The sequence below is a fragment of the Scyliorhinus torazame genome, chromosome 7 (genome assembly GCF_047496885.1).
Source record: "Scyliorhinus torazame isolate Kashiwa2021f chromosome 7, sScyTor2.1, whole genome shotgun sequence".
NCBI lineage: Eukaryota > Metazoa > Chordata > Chondrichthyes > Carcharhiniformes > Scyliorhinidae > Scyliorhinus > Scyliorhinus torazame.
This window is the reverse complement of record NC_092713.1, coordinates 238,011,483-238,032,380: the sequence shown is the minus strand read 5'-3', so window position 1 is coordinate 238,032,380 and position 20,898 is coordinate 238,011,483. Positions and strand designations below refer to the sequence as shown.

General features: G+C 47.4%; 1 protein-coding gene across 6 annotated transcripts in view; it reads right to left on the bottom strand.

The window, feature by feature from the left end:
* The window catches only part of simc1 (SUMO interacting motifs containing 1), a 160,346-nt gene that overhangs the window by 62,749 nt on the left and 76,699 nt on the right, over positions 1-20,898 (bottom strand). For 3 of the 6 annotated variants that reach the window (XM_072512171.1, XM_072512172.1, XM_072512176.1), the window contains exon 1: positions 3,707-4,044. The exons of the other annotated variants lie outside the window; for them this stretch is intronic. In XM_072512171.1, coding sequence (XP_072368272.1) covers positions 3,707-3,889 — 183 coding nt within the window. In that variant the 5' untranslated portion in view covers positions 3,890-4,044. Of the gene's footprint in view, positions 1-3,706; positions 4,045-20,898 lie in introns of those variants that run through there. 6 annotated transcript variants of the gene reach the window in all.

The following is a 20,898-nucleotide window of genomic DNA, read 5'->3' as shown; positions in this document are numbered from 1 at the left end:
TTGTTTTCTGGATCTCAAGGGAACTGTGAAAGGACTTCTGGTAAATGTTCAGACGCCTGGAAAAGAATCCTCTCTGCCACTGAATCAGCTCTACCCTTGGTATGGAAATAGTTGTACCTCTTCACTGAGCTGTTGGGTCTGTAAGAATATTGCTGGGATAAAAGGAATAGCGTTGAATTTGAATCATATTTTTTGCTTGTTGTTTGTGTTGAAATTTTCCAATCTTTCTGTTGTTGCGTGTAATCGAGTTAATGTTTCTTTTTTAATAAATGTTTTATCTTTTTGTTATAAAGTCAACAGCAGACTCCTGTGAATCTGTTCAGTAAATACCCTCCATGGTTGAACAAAACTAAAATTTATCAAGCTATCAAGCCAGGTTCCATTCTGAGGTCTGACCTGTCCAGTAATAACATCAGCTGGGATCATAACAATATACTGGCAACACTCTTTGCAGCCAGAATACAGATGATTGGTTAATTTCCCACTCGCGAAGCACACTGCTGTAATTCACGAGGATTGACTTTTTACACACAATTTGGTTGCCATTATTCTCTACTCACTACATTTGCTGGTTAACCCAGCTTGGTTTATTGTGAGATGTTGCTGTAGTTTCAATCATGAGTTCTGTTCAATTGGTCTGCAACTCGTTAACTTCTATACATTTTGTAGTTTACCTTGCATATTAAGAGGTAGCTGTATCGGCAGAGTACTGCTGCTATTGAGAGGATTTAAGGATCTAAGTCTTCTCAACTCACACAGTTAAATGTTTTAAATAGATCTGTAAATAGATTTTATTTGCTCCACAACATGCTGTATGCTGCAAGTCCAGTTGCAATTCCTGCCCATTTCCAACTTATTAGCTGACATAGTGGAATCAATACACGGTCTGATCACTGGCCAACTCAGTGAAGTCAACAGACATTATGTTCATTGGCAGTAACAGTAGAATCAACAGACACTCTGTACTAACAGGCTAACACAGTGTAGCTAATCTTCTTTTCTTTCTGCGTCTGACACAAGGCAGACAAAGCACATCTGCTTATCTCTGTTCCTGTAGCTAGCTTTTCATGGAACAGATCGCTAGCCTGTCACTAGAGACTGTAGCGTGAGGGGTGCTATTCCACATCAGGCATGACTAACCAGGAGACTCTCCCACAGTTACCACCTGCCACAGGCATATTGGAAGATGTACAGGATGATGATTTTTGGCTACATTATAAATGCACTTTGGGCGGCCATCAATCCTTGGGAGTGGGAATCAAACCTGGAGCTTCTAGCTCAGAGGTAGAAAGGTAACACACTGCACCACAAGGCCTCCTTGTGAATTTGATAGAGAGTCTGTATATCTTCCAGAGCCAGAAATTGAAATCAGTTAAGAACTGTTGCAAGAACTTCCCCTTTTTCTGTTCTCGCATCAGAAATCCCTTAAAAAGCGACACATTATTCAGTCAGGTGTATCTGCGTTTTGATGGTGATCTGCATGACAATTCCTTAACAATGAATGGATCAAGCCCCGAAAAAAACCATTTTTAATTTGTGGAGTGTTGTTAAACATCACCATAAGATTACTTGTTAGATTGTCGAACCAAAGTTGTTTTACATAATTTTAAAAGCTTTTTCCATGATAGTTCAGCTTCTGCTATCACTCCATGTGGATGACCCAATCTTGCTTTGGTCCAAGTAAAGTTGAAAAAAATGGTTTGATTATGGTGCTTTAGTTATGTGGAAAGGTAAGCTGTGAAGGACACAGAGAGGCTGCAAAGTGATAGGGACAGGTTAAGTGAGTGGGCAACTCAATGGCAGATGGAGTATAATGTGGGAAAGTGTGAATGTATTCACTTTGGGTGTAACATAGGACTCGGGTGAGAAGAAATTACTTCACTCAAAGGGTAACAAATCTTCGGAATTCTTTGCCCCATAGGATTGTGGATGCTCCATTGTTGAATACATTTAAGAGTGGGATAGACAGATTTTTGATCTCTCAGTGAATCAAGGGATATGAGGGATGGTTGGGAAAGTGGACCTGAAGCCCAATATTAGCCATGTTTGAACTGAATGGTGGAACGGGCCTGAAAGGCCAGATGGTCTACTCCCTGCTCCTATTTCATGTCATTGTGTTCTAGTTCATCGTACATTTTCCATCTGCACCTTCTGAAGACTATCTGCGACCAATATATTGATAGTAACCCCTTGACTATGTGCTAATTCAACATTGTGAGCTTATTTACAAAAGATGCCATTGACATCTGTGCAGCATCTTTATATCATGACAATATAGATGAACAGCCTATTTCTTAATCTGTATTCACTGAAATTAGTAACTCACAGCCTTAATGGATACAGTCGAAGTCCAGCACTCACTAACATTTTCATTGATTTCCACGTGAAATACATTTTTAATGGAAGGAGTCCCTATCCTGTCCATATTTCCAATATATGGATGATAATTTGGTAATCTTTGAACATGCAGCTCTTTGAACTTGCAGCTATGTGTAAGGATTTCCTTAACACCTTAATACTCTCCATCCTGCATTCAAATTCACTTTTGAGATGGAGCAGTTTCTTCAATGTGCCAGTTGAGGAATCCGCTAATATGTTCTCCACTATTGTCTAGTGCAACCCTCCTTTCACGAGTCAATATATGTGTTCGGATTCGTATAGCTCCACACGCTATAAGACTGGCTTCAACAATTCTTTAAATGGGACCTTAACCATTTTCTCATCTTGAAAGCTTGAAACAGATCTCAAACTATCCTGTGGAACAATGTCTATCCTGATTGGGTCATTGTTCCCTATGTATCCAGCAAACTCACAAATGGGCCAACGGTCATCATTTTTTAACCTGAAAAGAGCCCATTCTACCGTAAATTACCTTGGAAAGGCAAAACATTACATTTGAACAGGTACAACAAGCTGTTTCATGCTACTACTATGCAATCACTACGTGAGTGGTATTTTCCACTGCTGTCATTCCAAAAATAATATTCTGCCTCCCACACAAATGAGCAATGTCATGGCTGATTTCAGTGCTGGGTACCCAGGTACGATTGGCTAATCAAATCAAACAGCATGTTCCTTCGGTTTTCGTAATAGGCAAAGTACTGTGCATACTCAAGCAGCCTGCGCTCATAACATCCCAATTCAGTGATTGCTGAGCACTTGCTGAACAATCCTGAGTGGTCTAATAGTGACACTAAACATCAGACCATCCAATACAAGAGAATTAGTCGAGTTTGTAATGCTTTATGCTTGCTAGAAGCGACAGATGTTCATATACATGGAACCATTCTCTGTAAACAAAGGGAATATGTTCAAGTCTTGCCCTTTTTTTGAATTACCCAAGAGCTTGGGGAGTCTACAGTTCTCCACTGCTTTCTCTAATGCCAACTGGAAAGTAAAAAATAGGTATTACCCAATTAGATGATGCCTGACTGTCAGACAGCTTTTCTCTCTCCCCCCCCCCCCCCCCCCCGGTTTTAAAAATGTCCATACTATTTTCAGCGGTGTTCTGCAAATTCATCTTTGATTCCTGGAGACTCCAGGCCAAACCTGGAGAGTTGGCAACTTTATTTTCATCTAAAGGCCACGACTGCCAGCATCAAACATGGCGCCCGCTCTCCGCCCATCACAACGGTCACACACACTCAGCTACTTCCTGTTTATATTCAAACCCTCCTTTTGAATTATAAATGCTGCGCGCACCCACCCGGTGAGAGTACAGCAGCTTCTTGATCCGCTGGTAACGAGCCCAAGCTAAGCAGGTGTGCTGGTGGCGGCAGACCCGGAGAGCCGCGGGGTTGGAGCCCGGGGCCGCCATCGTCTCCCCGATAATCTCAACGTCCGAGTCAGAATCATCATCATCCGAGGTGATCTCGATCACGTCAGTCATGGCTCCGCTTCAGGGATGTCGCGCCCGAGGCTCGCTTCGGGCTCTGGCCGCCCGGTTCTTCCGCGATCTTAAGGGAGGCTGACGACAAGGGAAAAACCGGCTGCTCGGCAGCAGGCAACACGCAACCCGGCCGCCATGTTTGACACTGGCAAAAAGCGCCGGCCGAGTGGCCGGCAGCTGCTCTGTGTTGCCCCCTGCTGCACAGTACGAAGTCTTACAACACCAGGTTAAAGTCCAACAGGTTTGTTTCGATGTCACTCCGAAAGCTAGTCACATCGAAACAAACCTGTTGGACTTTAACCTGATATTGTAAGACTTCGTACTGTGCTCACCCCAGTCCAACGCCGGCATCTCCACATCATGGCCCCCTGCTGCAGCAGAGGTTGCAGTGCAATCAAGCATACAGAGTGGGGAGAGTGACCCAGTCCTTGCTGCTCACTCATTCCTCATTACACTGAGTGAAAGGGAAGTTATTTTTGATCTTATTGTCGGACTTTGCCCAAAGGTAGAATTACCTTCACTGAGTTTGTGTTTCAGCCCCACACCAGAATACTTATTAACCAATTTGACTATACTTGACTGTCAGCCAAACAGCTGCCCCCCCCCTACATTTTTGAATCTAGTACAGAGAAATGTTCACAGAAAATGAAAAAAAATATATATTATTTTTAATGTCCCGATGATTTTCTCCAGGGTCAAACACAGCTGTGTCCTGGAGTTTGATCTTCAATTCCTGGAGACCCTGGGCCAATTCAATGCATAATCGAGGCTAAAAGAGAACTGAGGGGAGTTCTGCTAGAAATATTGAAATGGATAACAGTAGGCCTGGCACATCTGTGGAGATAAATAGGGTGTTTCGACCCCCTCAGGGCCAGGGGGAGGGGGTGGAACCTCACAGGATATAAACACTGACCTGGTAGCAGTTCGGGGAGGGTGACGTTGCAGGGTGAGGAGTACTGTAATTGTACTATTTGTGAATAGAGTAAATAAACCTAGTTGTATCCTGCCGACTTGTTGTCGTATGAAGTCCTTACCATCAGCTTTCGCACTGGCGATCAGGATAAAGTGGAGCTGCTGCAGCCACTGAATTTTCTGTCACCGACCAGCTTCATTTAGGCCTGGAGAGGTCTCCACCCAGGCAGAGCGGTGGTGCTCATTGGTAAGCTGGAACCAATATGTTGTGCGGGAACAACAGTATTTTTGGACAAATGCAATCATGGGCCATGAAAGACAGAGTGTCATACTGCTAATCGCCGTTGCTGGTCCAAGCTATGCTTTAATCAAAAGCTTTGCCTACCCATATAGTACGGACATGCTGCCGTTTGCAACTCTGGACGACTTGATCAAAAGGCACTTAAACCCACAGCTCCCAACCATGGTGCGGACGGACTGAAAAGAACGGGGAGTTTTTGGCACGCCTGCGGATGCTTGCCGCCCCCTGCGAATTTGGGGCTGCCTTGGCCGAATTTGCGGGACTGTTTTGTCTGTGGGCTACCGGGCTGAGAGACGCAACAAAAAATACTGATGGAGATTCCCCTGACCCAAGAGAGCAGTAGCGATTGCACTCTCCAGGGAGAGTGCTGACCATGGCCTCCGAGAACTCCAGGGCCCAGTGGTTTTCATTATCGGCCGTTGACAGGAACTGGAAGTGATCAGCCGGGAGTTTTGCGAGGAAGAACCCACCGCCGGTTCCGCAGACGTCACTGTGACTCACCACGGAGCGACTGCAGAGTTCCCCCGGCCCAACATTTCAGGATGACAGCCACCGAAATTGAGCAGGGCGCCGCGACCATGAGTGAGGCTCCTGTAGATCATTTGGGGAAACAGACCAGTCACCAACCCTCTCCCCTTCAACGACCCAGAAGCAGAGGATACTTCCCTGCCGCTGCCCTATGTTGTGGGCACCAGGACTGCACACACCCGGTTCATGCTACAGATAACAGGAACTTGACACTGGGGACCGCGGTGGTTTTGGTGATCAACCATCAGATGTTCTCTGCAATCTGGACCGGCCTCCAGACGCTGGAACTTCGGGACACGGAAGCCAGATTGGCCACTTACAACAGGGAGCCCTTGGCCATTGAGGGCACTGCCCATGTGCCCGTAGTGTACGGGGACCTATCAGCGTGCTTCCCATTGGTGGTGGTCTGTGGCGACAGACTCAACTTGCTGGACTGCGATTGGCTATGCCACCTGTGGTTGGACTGGCAGCACTTACGCCATACGTACCAGCGGGGGCCGAAAGTTCCTGGGAGTCATCACTGAGGGCCTTGTACCATAAAGGGAGTGATGGCCATGATCAGTGTGGATAAGAATGCTCAACCCTGGTGTTTTTGCTCCCTCGTAATAATTAACACCCATAGGGTGTTAAAAAATTTGTAATGATTAAACACCCATAGGGGCTATACGAGATACCTGATTTTGTTTGGGATTTCGTTAGCCTGCATCATTTTCCAGCGGGTCATGGAAAACATGACGTCCTCAATGACGTCCTAATTACAGGCACCTTGAAAAGGAACACATGGAGAATCTTGCCAAAGTCCGAGAGGTTTGAACAGGCCAGCGTCCACCTCCGAAATGTGTTTTTCATGAACCTGTGGTCATTTACTTGGTGGACATCCGGGGCCTCCACCCAGTGGAGGACAAGGTGTGGGCAATCCGACAGGCCTCCGTCCCTTGTGACCCGATGGAGCTCCACTCCTTTCTTGGACTGGTCAACTACTACGGAAAAGTTATACCCAGAATGGTCACGTTGCTCAGCCCGTGCCACCAGCTCGTAAAGAAAGGGCAGTGATGGGAATGGGGCCCCTCATGCCATAAGCTCTACCAGGAGGCTAAGTAGCGCCCATCATCAAATGAATTACTGACACACTTTGACCTGTTGAAGCTGATACTCCTCACATGCGACGCCTGACCATATCGTGTCGGAGTGGTCCTACCGCACTGGATGCCCAATGGCTCCGAGCGGCCCATAGCCTTTAGCTTCCCATCTGCTAGCAGATGCCAAGCAAAATTATGCGCAGGTTGAGTATTTACTGTACGGAAGTTCCATCAGTATGTTTATGGGCATGCCTTCATGATTTATACAGACCACAAGCCCCTTATTTAAAGAGGAAAGGGTGATCCCGCCGATCACAACCGCTCGGGTCAACGGTGGGCTTTGCCACTAGCCACCAACAAATACATCCTGGAGCTCCGCCGATGCTTTGAGCTGCCTGCCCCTCTCCACAAAATCACCAGTGCCCGCTTCGGTCACAGAGATAATTGCGCCCTCCACTTCATGGATACCTTGCTGGTCACGGCGGCTTGTATCAACCAGTGGACCTAGACAGACCCACAATTGCCATTGGCCCGGCACATGGTTCAATATGGGCCTACGCCACAAAGCTACCGGAGCTGATCGTAGAAGATGGTGTCTTTTGTGCGGAACGCGAGTGGTCATCCCAGAGCAGGGTCCTTTGTTGAAGAGCCTCCACAATGGGCACCTCGGGATAGACAAAATGAAGATGCTAACTTGCAGCTATATTTGGTGGCCCAGGATGGACTCCGAGATTGAGTGGTACCAGAATGCCCCACCTGCGGCCCTGATACACCCATGGGAATGGCCGGGGAAATCATGGTCCCGCGTCCACATGGACTTCGCTGCCCATTCCAGGGGACATCGTTCCTTAACCTGGTAGATGCCCATTACAAATGGCTCGAGATCTAACAGGTACAAATTGTGACTACACAGCCGACCATAAACTGGCTATGACACATCTTTAGCATACACAGGATATGCAATGTCCTGGTGACCGACAATGGAACAGCGTTCACCAGCCAAGACTTTGCATCATTCATGGCCTCAAATGGAATCTGGCATGGAGGACTGCCCCGTACCACCGGCTTTCAACAGATTGGCCGAGCGGGCAGTTCAGACCTTTAAGCAGGCCATGAAGAAGATGACTGCTGGACTTTGGGAGACATGACTAGCTTGCTTTCTCTTCAGTTATCATACGACAGTGCATGAGACGACTGCTCAGAACTCGCCTCAGACTCTTATTTCCCGACGTTGACGCACGGATCTGGCAACGGCAGGATCACTCCAAGGCAGACTCACATGGGCACTTGCCACTACGCACCTTCAAGCCAGGAAACATGGTCTACGTGTTTTTTGGTCCAGAGCCATATGGATCCCTGGCGCGATCCTCCGAGGCACAGGCCCAGTCTCCTACACGTCACCTTGTCCACATTCAACGATGTACGCAGGAACCGCTAGAACTAATTCAAGGCTCACCAACAAGGGTCCAGGCACAATCCCCCTACAGCCTGGCAGGACTCCCGAGGCACCGCCAGGGCCAGAGCATCAGTCACCATCGCTGCCGCCTGTCAGACATTGGGAAGCTGAGGTACCCGAGGCACCCGCGGACCGTCCAACGACAACAACAACGATGGCTACGACATGTACACTGGCCCGCCTGATGACACATCCCGGCGCCATTTGTGGCAACACCATTGCCGGCTGAACCCCTCCCACCTCGGCATTCTTCACGAAAATGACGGTCGCCAGTGTGCTACATGCTGGTTTAGCACAGGGCTAAAGAGCTGGCTTCTAAGGCAGGCCAGCAGCACGGTTCAATTCCCATACCAGCCTTCCCAAACAGACGCCGGAATGTGGCGACTAGGGGCTTTTCACAGTAACTTCATTTGAAGCCTACTTGTGACAATAAGCAATTTTCATTTCATTTCATTTTTCCTGGACCCACCTTACCACCTTCCGCTTCCCAAGCAGTTAAGGGAACCACCACCTGAAGCAATGGATGTTTCCCGTTGCTCCAGACTTTGGGGGGGGGGGCGTTACGACCCTCTCAGGAGCCAAAACCTACATTGCATACGGTTCTCCTCCTACACCTTGGATTACAAACTCCCCAGGTGATTGGGGGGGCGGGGCCTCTCCCCTAAATGGGAGGAATCTCACAGGATATAAACCCTGACCTGGGAGCAGGTCGAGAAGGGTGATCCTGCCGGGTGAGGAGTAGTGTAATTGTAGTATTTTTAAATAGAGTAAATAAACATAATTGTATCCTGCCTACCTGTGTGTAGACTGTGTCATTACTTCATGTGAAGTCCTTAACATTGGCTATCACATAGAGTTAACATTTCAAGTCCGCAAGATTCGTCTTGGTGAGTGAAGAGGTAGAAATGTGATTGGTTTATTCCTGTTGAGGAAGTCGTCAATTGGAACGAAAGGGAAGGTCTAGGCTAGGTTAGTGGGCGGGGAGATTAAATACCAAAGATGTCTTTGAACGAAAGGCAAATGGAGTGGTAATGGCAGCAGTAAAGAAACAAAGCATTATAACCGGAGGTGTAATTGCCCCTTTCCCAAAGGCAGTTTAAATATGACACCAAGTCGAGGGATGTTTTCGCATGCAATGGAAAAACCCAGTCACATTATCATACAAAGCTAACCAGGTAGTTAAGCACGTAATAATTTGAATTTTCAGGAAGTGAAATAAATTATAATGATTAGATTGGGATAGAAGCTGAAATGAGTGATAAGCAAAGTTAAAGTAAAAATTATGGATTTTTTTATGATAATGGAGAAATTTGACGTTACTAGAAATGTTAATTTAGCTTCTCAGTCTGAGTGATAAGGGTGCTTTGTGATAATTGTGAACTTAGTATACCATTAGTTACATCTTGTAGTATATAGTGGTCTGGTACACAGTGTTCAAGTGGGACTGAGTACAGTACTGCCCACACAGTGGTGCAAGAGAGCATATGATCCGCACCCAGTCTAGTGTTGGACAGAGCTCTGTGTACCAACAGGAATGGAGACAGTTCCTAGCTGGTATCCTTTACTGTATATTTATAATAATAATAATAATCTTTATTATTGTCACAAGTAGGCTTACATTAACACTGCAGTGAAGTTATTGTGAAAATCCCCTAGTCGCCACACTCCTGCGCCTGTTCAGGTACACTGGAGGGAGAATTCAGAATGTCCAATTCACCTAACAAGCACGTCTTTCGGGACTTGTGGGAGGAAACCCACACAGACACTGGGAGTATGTGCAGCCTCCACACAGACAAGTGACCCAAGCCGGAAATCAAACCTGTGACCCTGGCGCTGTGAGGCAACAGTGCTAACCACTGTGCGAATGTGCCGCCCTAAATAGTTCTAAGTGTAAATAAAGACTTACAATTAACTGATGTATGACCACAAAGATTTCTTCAGACATGTTTCCAATGCTCTGCAACATACATAATTCAACCGAGTGTAACATTCAAGGATTTGTACAGTGAAACTAATAGGATTGGAGTGACGTTCTTGCCAATTCAATTTATCTTCCACGAGACCTAAACAGTGTATCCTTTGGAGAAGCATGAAATCCCTAACAGCAATCTCTGGATTTTCACGTTATTTTCTGTCTACATGTAGCCCCAAGATCTTTGTGGAGCGAGGCCATCGAACGCTGACAATATTGCCATTATTAATATTGCCAAAGTTGGGATGTTAAATTGAGAAAATAAAAACAGGAATGCTGAAAATACAAAACAAATCAGATAGCATCTTTGGAAAGAAACCAAATTAATATTTTGGATCATCAGATGGAGTGTCATCGTTGACCTGAAACGTTAGCTCTGTTTCTCTCCACAGATACTTCCTGATCTGCAATTTTAAGCATTTTTCTACTTTTATTCTAGACTTCCAGTGTCTACAGTATTTTGCTTTTGTGTTAAATTGAGGCCCTATCTGCCTTCACAGGTGGATGTAAAATATTCCATGGCACTGTTCAAAGAAGAGCAGGAGTGTTCCTTCGACATCTTGGATAACATTTATCAGCTGTTCATTTAATTCTGCTATCTGTGGGACTTTTCTGTGTTTAATTGCTAGCTGCACTTGACTGCATTTTTTATTTTATTAAATTTCAGAGTACCCAATTAATTTTTTCGAATTAAGGGGCAATTTAGCGTGGCCAATCCATTTTTGGCCATACACATCTTTGGGTTGTGGGGGCGAAACCCAAGCCAACACGGGGAGAATGTGCAAACTCCACACGGTCAGTGACTCAGAGCCGGGATCAAACCTGCGACCTCGGTGCCGCGAGACTGCAGTGCTGACCGCATTGCCACAGTGCTGCCCTTGCACCTGCCTGCATTGCAACAGTGACTATTGTTAGAATTTTTCCAGAGTAAGTAGTCTCCCCTGAAAGCAGAACCTGACTCTATGCAAGTAGGCAATGGGATCTTGGGTGGTATTTTACTGATGGTGGCCATTTAAGAGGCTGCTAGAGGACCTGCTTCTCAATAAAGGATGGGGGTCTGCCGGCCAGAGCTACTTGTCCTTTCACATAGCATGACTGATAGAGGTGGCCGCTACTCAGGCTGCAGCAAGTCGATGTTAAGGTCCTTCCTCTTCTTGACAAATATTAATGACCTAGACTTTAGAGTACTGTCCACAGTATTAAAATTTGAAGATAACACAAAACTTGGAAGTATTGTGAACTGTGAGAAGGGTAGTGTTAAACCTCAAAAGTACACAGGCAGGTTGGTGGAATGGGTAGGCAAGTGGAAAATAAATTTAATGCAGAGTAGTGGACTCAACTCCTCATTCTGCCTACCCCGATGACCTTTGCGAATGAGGTGATTTTTAATGTTTTTAAAAAGGAATTGGATAAGCAGCTGAGAGGACAAATATTTGCAGGCTTCCGGGAAAGGCTGGCATTTTTGTCCATCCCCCAAACTGCCCTTGAGAAGGTGGCGCTGAGCCACCTTCTTGAACTGCTGCAGTTCGTTTGTTGTAGATACACCCACAATGCTGTTAGGAAAGGGGTTCCAGGGTTTTGACCCAGCGACAGTGAAGGAACAGTGGTATTGTTCCACGTTTGGATGGTGTGCGGCCTAGAGGGAAATTTGCAGCTGGTTTTCCCATGCTTCTGCTACCCTTGTCCATCGGTAATAGAACTTGTGGGTTTGGAAGATGCTGTTCAAAGAGCCTTTTAGATGGTACACACTATTGCCACTGTGCATTTATAGAGGAAGGAGTGTTTAAGGAGGTGCATGGGGTGCCAATCAAGTGGGTTGCTTTGTCCTAGATGGTGTCAAACCTCTTCAGTGTTGTTGGAGCTGTACTCATCTCGGCAAATGGAGAGTATGCCATCACACTCTTGACATGTGCCTTGTAGAGTGTGGACAGGCTTTGGGGAGTCAGGATATGAGTTACTTGCTGTAGAATCCAAAGCCTTTGACTTGTTCTTGTAGCCACAGTATTTATATGGCTAGTCAAGTTCAGTTTCTGGTCAATGGTAACTCTCAGGATGTTGAGTTTCAGTGGTGGTAATGCTATTGAATGTCAAGCGGCAAGAGTTAGATTCTCTCTTGTTGGAGATGACCATTGTCTGGCACTTGTGTGATGCAAATGTTACTTGCCACTTATCAGCCCAAGCTTGAATGTTACTCAGATCTTGCTGCATATGGACACGGATTGCTTCAGTATCTGAGGAGTTGAATGTAATCATTAGTGAACATCCTCACCTTAAGATGGAGGGAAGGTCATTGGTGAAGCAGCTGAAGATGAATGCACCTAGGATAATACCCTGAGGAACTCAGATGTCCTGGGCCTAAGTGGTGAAATACCAAAGTTTGTAAACATTGATCACATAAAGAGAGGCAAGTGCAGTGAAATCACAAGTGATTGGAATGCACTTAGTGTAAATTACATCTCTTTGATGTGGGCAATGTTTACCAACATTGGGGTTTCACTACTTAGGCCACTGAAGCATGAAGCAATGTGAATGGATCAAAGCCGCAGAAGTTTTTTTATGAACTATCAATCACAAACCACTACGAGAAAGCCATGAATAGATTACAGACAGTGAATCTGTGGGAACCAGACACAGGCACAGCCGCTCCCCTTAGAGGAATGGATACATGGAGCTGCAAGGTAGGTATTACTAGCTGTAATGCTTCCCACAGCCCCTGTCTGGACTGCTCTCTAACGTCTAGGCAGGGGTCCGTGCAGGGGGTGCCTTTAGGCAGAGGGTTCCTGTGGGGGGGGTCCCCCTAATACAGGGGTCCCTGGTGGGTGCGGGTCACGTCACCCCCATACTTGGGGGTGGGATAGGCACCCAGGAAAACTGGGGGTTGGGGGCTGCTGTGCGGGGGGTGGGGGGGGCGGATATGTGGTGTGGGGGAGGGGTGGCCACAGATGGTATCCATCGTGGCCCTGGCGTGATGGACCTCACGGTGGGCCAAGGGGGAAACCACTTGGCCCATCGCAAGGCCCACCACGCTAAGGGCATGATTGTAGAGACCACAAATGAACTTCACCCACGTGATTCCTGGCTGTGGGGACTGGAAAATCAGAGAAGGGCCGGGCTTAGGGCACCGGACCCGCTAAGTAGATGCAAAAGGGTAATTCCAAGCCATTTGCATTTATTTCTATGCTCCCTCTGGCGTGCGTGAACCTGGCATCGGGGCACAATCAGAATTGCCACCAGGCACCGACCTGAACGCCATGCTCCAACCCCTCACCGCCGGCGTGAATGAGTTCCATGCCGCACACCAGCAGAACTCATTCACGCCGGCGGCGAGGGGTCGGAGCATGGCGTTCAGTAGGTGCCTGGTGGCGACGCTGATTGTGCCCCGATGCCAGATTCACTGTCCCGTTGGGAAACACATCTGGGTGTCCTGGGACAGAGAATCTCACCCAAGGTTCTGAGAGAATTTGACAGGGTAGATGCTGCATGTTGTTTCCCCTCATGGGGAATGTGGAACTAGGGGCCAAAGTTTCAGATAAGGGGTCTACAATTTAAGACCGAGATGAGGAGAAATGTCTTCTCTCAGAGGATCATAAATCTTTGGAATTCACTATCCCATTGAGCAGGGGAGGCTGGTTCATTGACTATCTTTCAGGCTGAGTTAGACAGATTTTTGATTTACAAGGACTCAAGGGAGGCAAACAGAAAAATGAAGTTAGGGCCACAGTCAGATTCACCATGCTCTTATTGAATGATGGAGAAAGCATGATGGACCAAACCTTTGCTCTTGGTTCTAATATTTTTTTCTTATTCATGAGAATGGTTCCAGGGATGAGGAACTTAAGTTAGATATTGGTTTGTTCTTTGAGGCAAGGATTCCCACGTTCATCATCTGGAATGATTGGTAGCTCTTTTGGTGGGTAATTTGATTGGAAAAACTGGGGCTGTTCATCTTGGAGAAGATTGAGAGGAAATCTGACCAAGATAATCAAAATGATGAAGGCTCTGGACAAAATAGATAGGAGGAAACTGTTCCCATTGGTGGAAGAATTGAGAACAAGAGGACCTAGATTAAAGGTGAGTAGCAAAAGAAATGGTGACGTGAGGTATAACTTTTTTTTTTATACAGTGAGCAGTGAGTATCTGGAATGCACGGTCTAGGGCTTGGTGGAGGCAGATTCAATCATGGCTTTCAAAAGAGAATTGGATAATTGTCTGAAGAGGAATATGGGCTTTTCCAGGGCTGGGGGAAAAGGCAGGGGAATGGCGTTGGGTGAATTGCTCTTGCAGTGAAGCGGCAGAGACATGACATGTTGAATGGTCTCCATCTGTGCTGTAAACATTCTATAAGAAGTTGAGAACACTTCCAAACTGAGGCACCCTCCAAAGCAAGGCTTTTAAAATGAACCACGCCAGGGCCAGGCAGGTGGTCCCCGGCGATCAGATGGGGTGCACCTTCCAGTATCGCAGAACCTGCAAGGATGCCCATTGCTGCCGAAGCCGCCTCTGTCGGCTAAGGAGTGGCCATAATGGGAACCACCCTGAGAAGGCTGCCTACTTGGCAATCTCCCCATGTTGTACGAGCTCCTCTTAATGCTAGTAAAATGCCAGCAAAGATAGAAAGTGATGCTTAATTGACCACGTCATGGATTTAATTGGCCCAAAATCCAATAGCTGTGTCACTGATAACTTGGAATGTGAGGGGCCTGAACGGGCTGGTCAAGAGGGCCCGGGTGTTCGCGCACTTAAAGGGACTGAAGGCAGACGTGGTTATGCTCCAGGAGACACATCTGAAGGTGGCAGATCAGGTTGGGCTGAGAAAGGGATGGGTAGGGCAGGTCTTCCATTCATGGTTGGATGCGAAGAACAGAGGCGTTGCAATACTGGTGGGGAAGCGGGTGTCGTTTGAGGCAATGAATATTGTAGTGGATAATGGAGGTCGATATGTGATGGTGAGTGGTAGGTTGCAGGGGGTACGGGTGGTACTGGTGAACGTATATGCCCCGAATTGGGATGATGCCGGATTTATTAAACGCATGCTGGGTCGGATTCCGGATCTGGAGGTAGGAAGCTTGATAATGGGGGGGGGGGGGGGGGGGGCGCGGGCGGGACTTCAACACGGTGCTGGACTCAGCACTGGACCGCTCTAGGTCCAGGACGGGTAAGAGTCCGGCTGCGGCCAAGGTGCTCAGGGGGTTTATGGACCAGATGGGGGGAGTGGATCCATGGAGGTTTGTCAGGCCACTGGCCAGGGAATTTTCCTTCTTTTCCCACGTCCATAGAGCCTACTCCCGGATAGATTTTTTCATTCTGAGAAGGGCGATAATCCCGAAAGTGGAGGGAACGGAATATTCGGCCATAGCCATCTCGGACCACGCCCCGCATTGGGTGGAGCTGGAGTTGGGGGAGGAGAGGGACCAGCGCCCACTGTGGCGCCTTGATGTGGGACTATTGGCGGATGAGGAGGTGTGCGGGCGGGTGTGGGGGTGCATTGAAAGATATTTGGAGGCCAACGACAACGGGGAGGTGCAGGTGGGGGTAGTCTGGGAGGCAGTGGTCAAAGGAGAGCTCATCTCCATTAGGGCCCACAGGGAGAAGTGAGAGGGGAGGGAGAGGGAGAGGTTGGTGGGGGAGATTTTAAAGGCGGACAGGAGGTATGCAGAGGCCCCCGAGGAGGGGCTACTCGGGGAGCGACGGAACTTCCAGACGGAGTTCGACCTGTTGACCACAGGGAAAGCAGAGGCACAGTGTAGGAAAGCGCAGGGGCGACGTATGAGTATGGGGAGAAGGCGAGTCGGACGCTGGCACATCAGCTTCGTAAGAGGGAGGCAGCGAGGGAGATTGGTGTAGTTAAGGGTAGGGGGGGGGGGAATACGGTGCGGAGTGTGGTGAGAATAAATGAGGTATTTAGGGACTTCTGTGGGTATCTGTGCTGGAGAGGAGCACACACTGACTGCCGAGGGGTGGGGGGATTCTCACACTGGGGGTTCGATGGAATGGCGGGAGAGGCCGGGGTCAGCAGGAGTCAGCTGACTTACGGGAGTGTCATGGGGGAGCAAAATGGCTAGATGTGGATCTAGTGGGGAGAGGGGGAGGGGGGGGGGGGGAAACAGGATTGCTGCTGCATTGGCCAAAGGAGAGCTGGTAGTAGGAGAGGTGGTCGGTGCGGGGGTCTGCCGCCTGGGGGACTGGAGGGTGCGGGAGGCGCGGTGAGTCTTCCTTCTATCTTTTCACCACATAATTCACCTCACTTAATTTCCTTTCAATCTGATACGGTCCACAAAACCTAGCTTTTAAAGGCTCCCCTACCACTGGTAACAACATTAAAACTTTATCTCTACTGGCAAAACTACGAACTTTGGATTTCTTGTCCGCTACCCGTTTCATCACATTTTGTGCAACTTTCAAATGTTGTCCAGCCAATTCACCTGCTCTATTTAATCGTTCCCTAAAATTTGACATGTAATCCAATAGTGTAATTTCCAATTTCTCACCCACCAATTGTTCCTTAATCAATTTAAGTGATCCTTACCTCATGACCAAAAATTAGTTTAAAAGGACTAAATTTGGTAGACCCATTAGGTGCATCCCTAATTGCAAACAGTATGAATGGAATTCCTTTATCCCAATCCTCTGGATAATTTTGACAATAAGTCCTCAACATTGTCTTTAATGTCTGATGCCACCTTTCTAACGCTCCCTGCGATTCTGGATGGTACGTAGTTGATTTAAATTGTTTTATTCCTAAGCTATCCATAACTTCTTTGAATAACTTTGAAGTAATATTTGATCCTTGATCCGATTGAATTTCTGTGGGTAGTCCATATCTAGTAAATTTTTTTTTTTTTTTTTTTTTAATATATTTTATTGAAATTTTTTTCCCAAACAATAATTTTTCCCTCTTACAAAGCAAACGTAAAAGTGAAGAAATTTTAACAATACACAAATAACTAAACCCCATAATCGTTTGACATAAACTAAACTAAACCCCCCCCCTCCCCCCTGGGTTGCTGCTGCTGGTCATCTGTCTTCCCTCTAACGTTCCCCTAGGTAGTCTAGAAATGGCTGCCACCGCCTGGTGAACCCTTGAGCCAATCCTCTCAGGGCAAACTTTATCTGCTCCAGTTTAATGAACCCTGCCATATCGTTTACCCAGGCCTCCAGTCCGGGGGGTTTCGCCTCCTTCCACATGAGTAGGATCCTACGCCGGGCTACTAGGGACGCAAAGGCCACAACGTCAGCCTCTTTCGCCTCCTGCACTCCCGGCTCATCCGCAACTCCAAATAGAGCTAGCCCCCAGTCTGGTTTGACCCGGGCCTTCACCACCTTCGAAATCACTCCAGTCACTCCCTTCCAATACCCCTCCAGTGCCAAGCACGCCCAAAACATATGTGCGTGGTTTGCTGGGCTTCCGCCGCACCTCCCACATTTGTCCTCCACTCCAAAGAACCTGCTCAATCTTGCTCCCGTTATGTGTGCTCTATGTAGCACCTTGAATTGAATCAGGCTAAGCCTGGCGCATGAGGAAGAGGAGTTTACCCTGCTTAGGGCATCAGCCCACATACTTTCCTCGATCTCCTCCATTACTCCTCTTCCCACTTTCCTTTTAGTTCGCCCACCGACTCCTCCCCCTCTTCCCTCATCTCTCGATATATCTCTGACACCTTGCCCTCTCCGACCCACACCCCTGAAAGCACTCTCTAGTAAAGAATTTAAGTAACTCCTCCACAATCCTTTTAGCTGTAATATTATGTACTGGAATGGCCTCTGGAAACCTAGTAGACACATCCATTACAGTCAAAAGATATGGATTCCCACTTTTTGTTTTAGGAAGCGGTCCTACACAATCGATTAGGACCCTTGTAAAAAGGTTCCTCAAATGCTGGAATGGGTATTAAGGGCGCTGGTTTTATCACTGCGTGAGATTTCCCCATCACTTGACATGTGTGACATGATTGACAACATTTAACTACATTTTTATGTAGTCCAGGCCACTAAAAATGATTCTGGATTTTAGCTTGAGTTTTCCTTATTCCCAAATGACCTCCCACTGGTACCTCATGTGCAACTTGCAACACCTCCTTTCTATACCCTACCGGCAATACTACTTGATGAACTTCTGCCCACTTTTCATCCGCCTGCATATGTACAGGTCTCCATTTTCTCATCAAGACATCACTTTTATGGTAATAACACTCTGGTATACTCTCAGATTCCTCTTCCGTATATGCTTTCTGATATATCAGTTGTATTTCGACATCTTTCTGTTGTAACTCCGCCAATTTTCCTGAACTAAAAATATCCGCCTGATCCTCCAGCTGTTCTTGTTCTTTTTCAACCATCTGATCAAAAATCGTTTCTGATAATTGCACTTCAACATCTTCACAGTTTGATTTTTCCTCTTGTCTTAACTTGTGACTTGGCGACTGGGTTACTACACAATCCGGAAAAATCCCAGGATGTTCGTCCTTCAACCCTTCAGTTGTCTAATATTCCACTGGCTTATCAACTACGGTAGGCATCACCCCCACCTGTGATCCAGCTATATCATTACCCAAGATAAACTGTATTCCTGGACAAGATAGTTTCTCTAATACTCCTACTATCACTTCACCACTCTTCACTGGACTTTCCAACCTTACCTTACATACTGGAACACTACTCCTCTCACCCTGAATTCCACATATCACCACCTTTTCTGGCAACATTCTTCCCAAACTACATAATTCCTCATCTCTTACCATTAAAGATTGACTAGCCCCTGTATCTCTTAAAATTGTGGCTTCTTTACCTGCTCCTCCTGATACACATGAGTAAACATTACCCACACAAGTAAATTCTTTAAAGACACTATGTCTTAGGGGCAGCACGGTAGCCTTGTGGATAGCACAAATGCTTCACAGCTCCAGGGTCCCAGGTTCGATTCCGGCTTGGGTCACGGTCTGTGCGGAGTCTGCACATCCTCCCAGTGGGTGCGTGGGTTTCCTCTGGGTGCTCCGGTTTCCTCCCACAGTCCAAAGATGTGCAGGTTAGATGGATTGGCCATGATAAATTGCCCTTAGTGTTGGGTGGGGTTGCTGGGTTATGGGGATAGGGTGGAGGTGTGGACCTTGGGTCGGGTGCTCTTTCCAAGAGCTGGTGCAGACTCGATGGGCCGAATGGCCTCCTTCTGCACTGTAAATTCTATGAAACATCTGGCACCTTCTTATTTTTTAAAAATATGTTTATTAAGAATTTTTCAACAAGATTTTCAACCATACAAACCCCCCCGTAACAAAAAGAAAAGTCGTCGCCGAGCAAGACATAAACATATCAAATCGACATCATACAGGACTTTGTACATTGGATTCCTCCCGCACATATCAACATTTATGTATTTTCTTGCTCAAGTGCCCCCAGGAACCCCCCCCCCCCCCCAGGTTGCTGCTGCTGCTGACCGAACTTCATCTAACGCTCCGCGAGATAGTCTAGGAACGGTTGTCACTGCCTGGAGAACCCCTGCACAGACCCTCTCAAGGCAAGCTTTATCCTCTCCAACTTGATAAACCCTGCCATGTCATTTATCCAGGCTTCCACACTGGGGGGCTTCGCATCTTTCCACACTAACAAGATCCTTCGCCGGGCTACCAGGGACGCAAAGGCCAGAATGCCGGCCTCTTTCGCCTCCTGCACTCCTGGCTCGTACGCCACTCCAAATAGTGCTAGCGCCCAACTTGGCTGGACCTGGACTTTCACCACCTTAGATATAGTTCTCGTAACACCCCTCCAGAACCCATCCAGTGCTGGGCATGACCAAAACATATGGGCATGGTTCGCCGGGCTTCCTGAGCACCTCCCACATCTGTCCTCCACCCCAAAGAACCTACTCAGCCTCGCCCTCGTCATATGCGCTCTGCGAATAACCTTGAACTGTATCAGGCTAAGCCTGGCACATGAGGAAGAAGAATTAACCCTACTCAGGGCATCAGCCCACAAACCCTCTTCCGCCGCACCTCCCACATTTGTCCTCCACTCCAAAGAACCTGCTCAATCTTGCTCCCGTTATGTGTGCTCTATGTAGCACCTTGAATTGAATCAGGCTAAGCCTGGCGCATGAGGAAGAGTTTACCCTGCTTAGGGCATCAGCCCACATACTTTCCTCGATCTCCTCCCCCAGCTCCTCCTCCCATTTACCCTTCAGCTCCTCTACCAACGCCTCCCCCTCTTCTTTCATCTCCTGGTATATCGCCGACACTTTGCCCTCTCCGACCCATACACCCGAAATCACCCCGTCTTGAATCCCCTATGCCGGGAGCAACGGAAATTCCCTCACCTTTCACCTCACAAACGCCCTCACTTGCATGTACCCGAACGAGTTTCCCGGGGGTAGCCCAAACTTCTCCTCCAGCACCCCTCGGCTCGCAAACGTCCCATCAATGAACAGGTCCCCCATTCTTCTAATCCCTGCCCGATGCCAGCTCTGAAACCCCCCGTCCATCCTTCCTGGGACAAACCGATGGTTACCCTTGATCGGGGACCACACCGAGGCTCCCAACATCTGGCACCTACTTAACAATTACTTCTTGATCAGGCTGTACAATCTTTTGCACCTCCTTCGCTTCCCTTGGGCTTTCCTGTACCACTCTAACAAATCCCACGGTCTTATCCTGTTTTACCACATCAGCCTTCCCAGTGCTTTTCTTCAACCAACACTGTGACTTTACATGGCCTAGTTTATTACAGTGAAAACATTTGAAACTTTTCATGTCTCTTCCACCCTCCTGGATT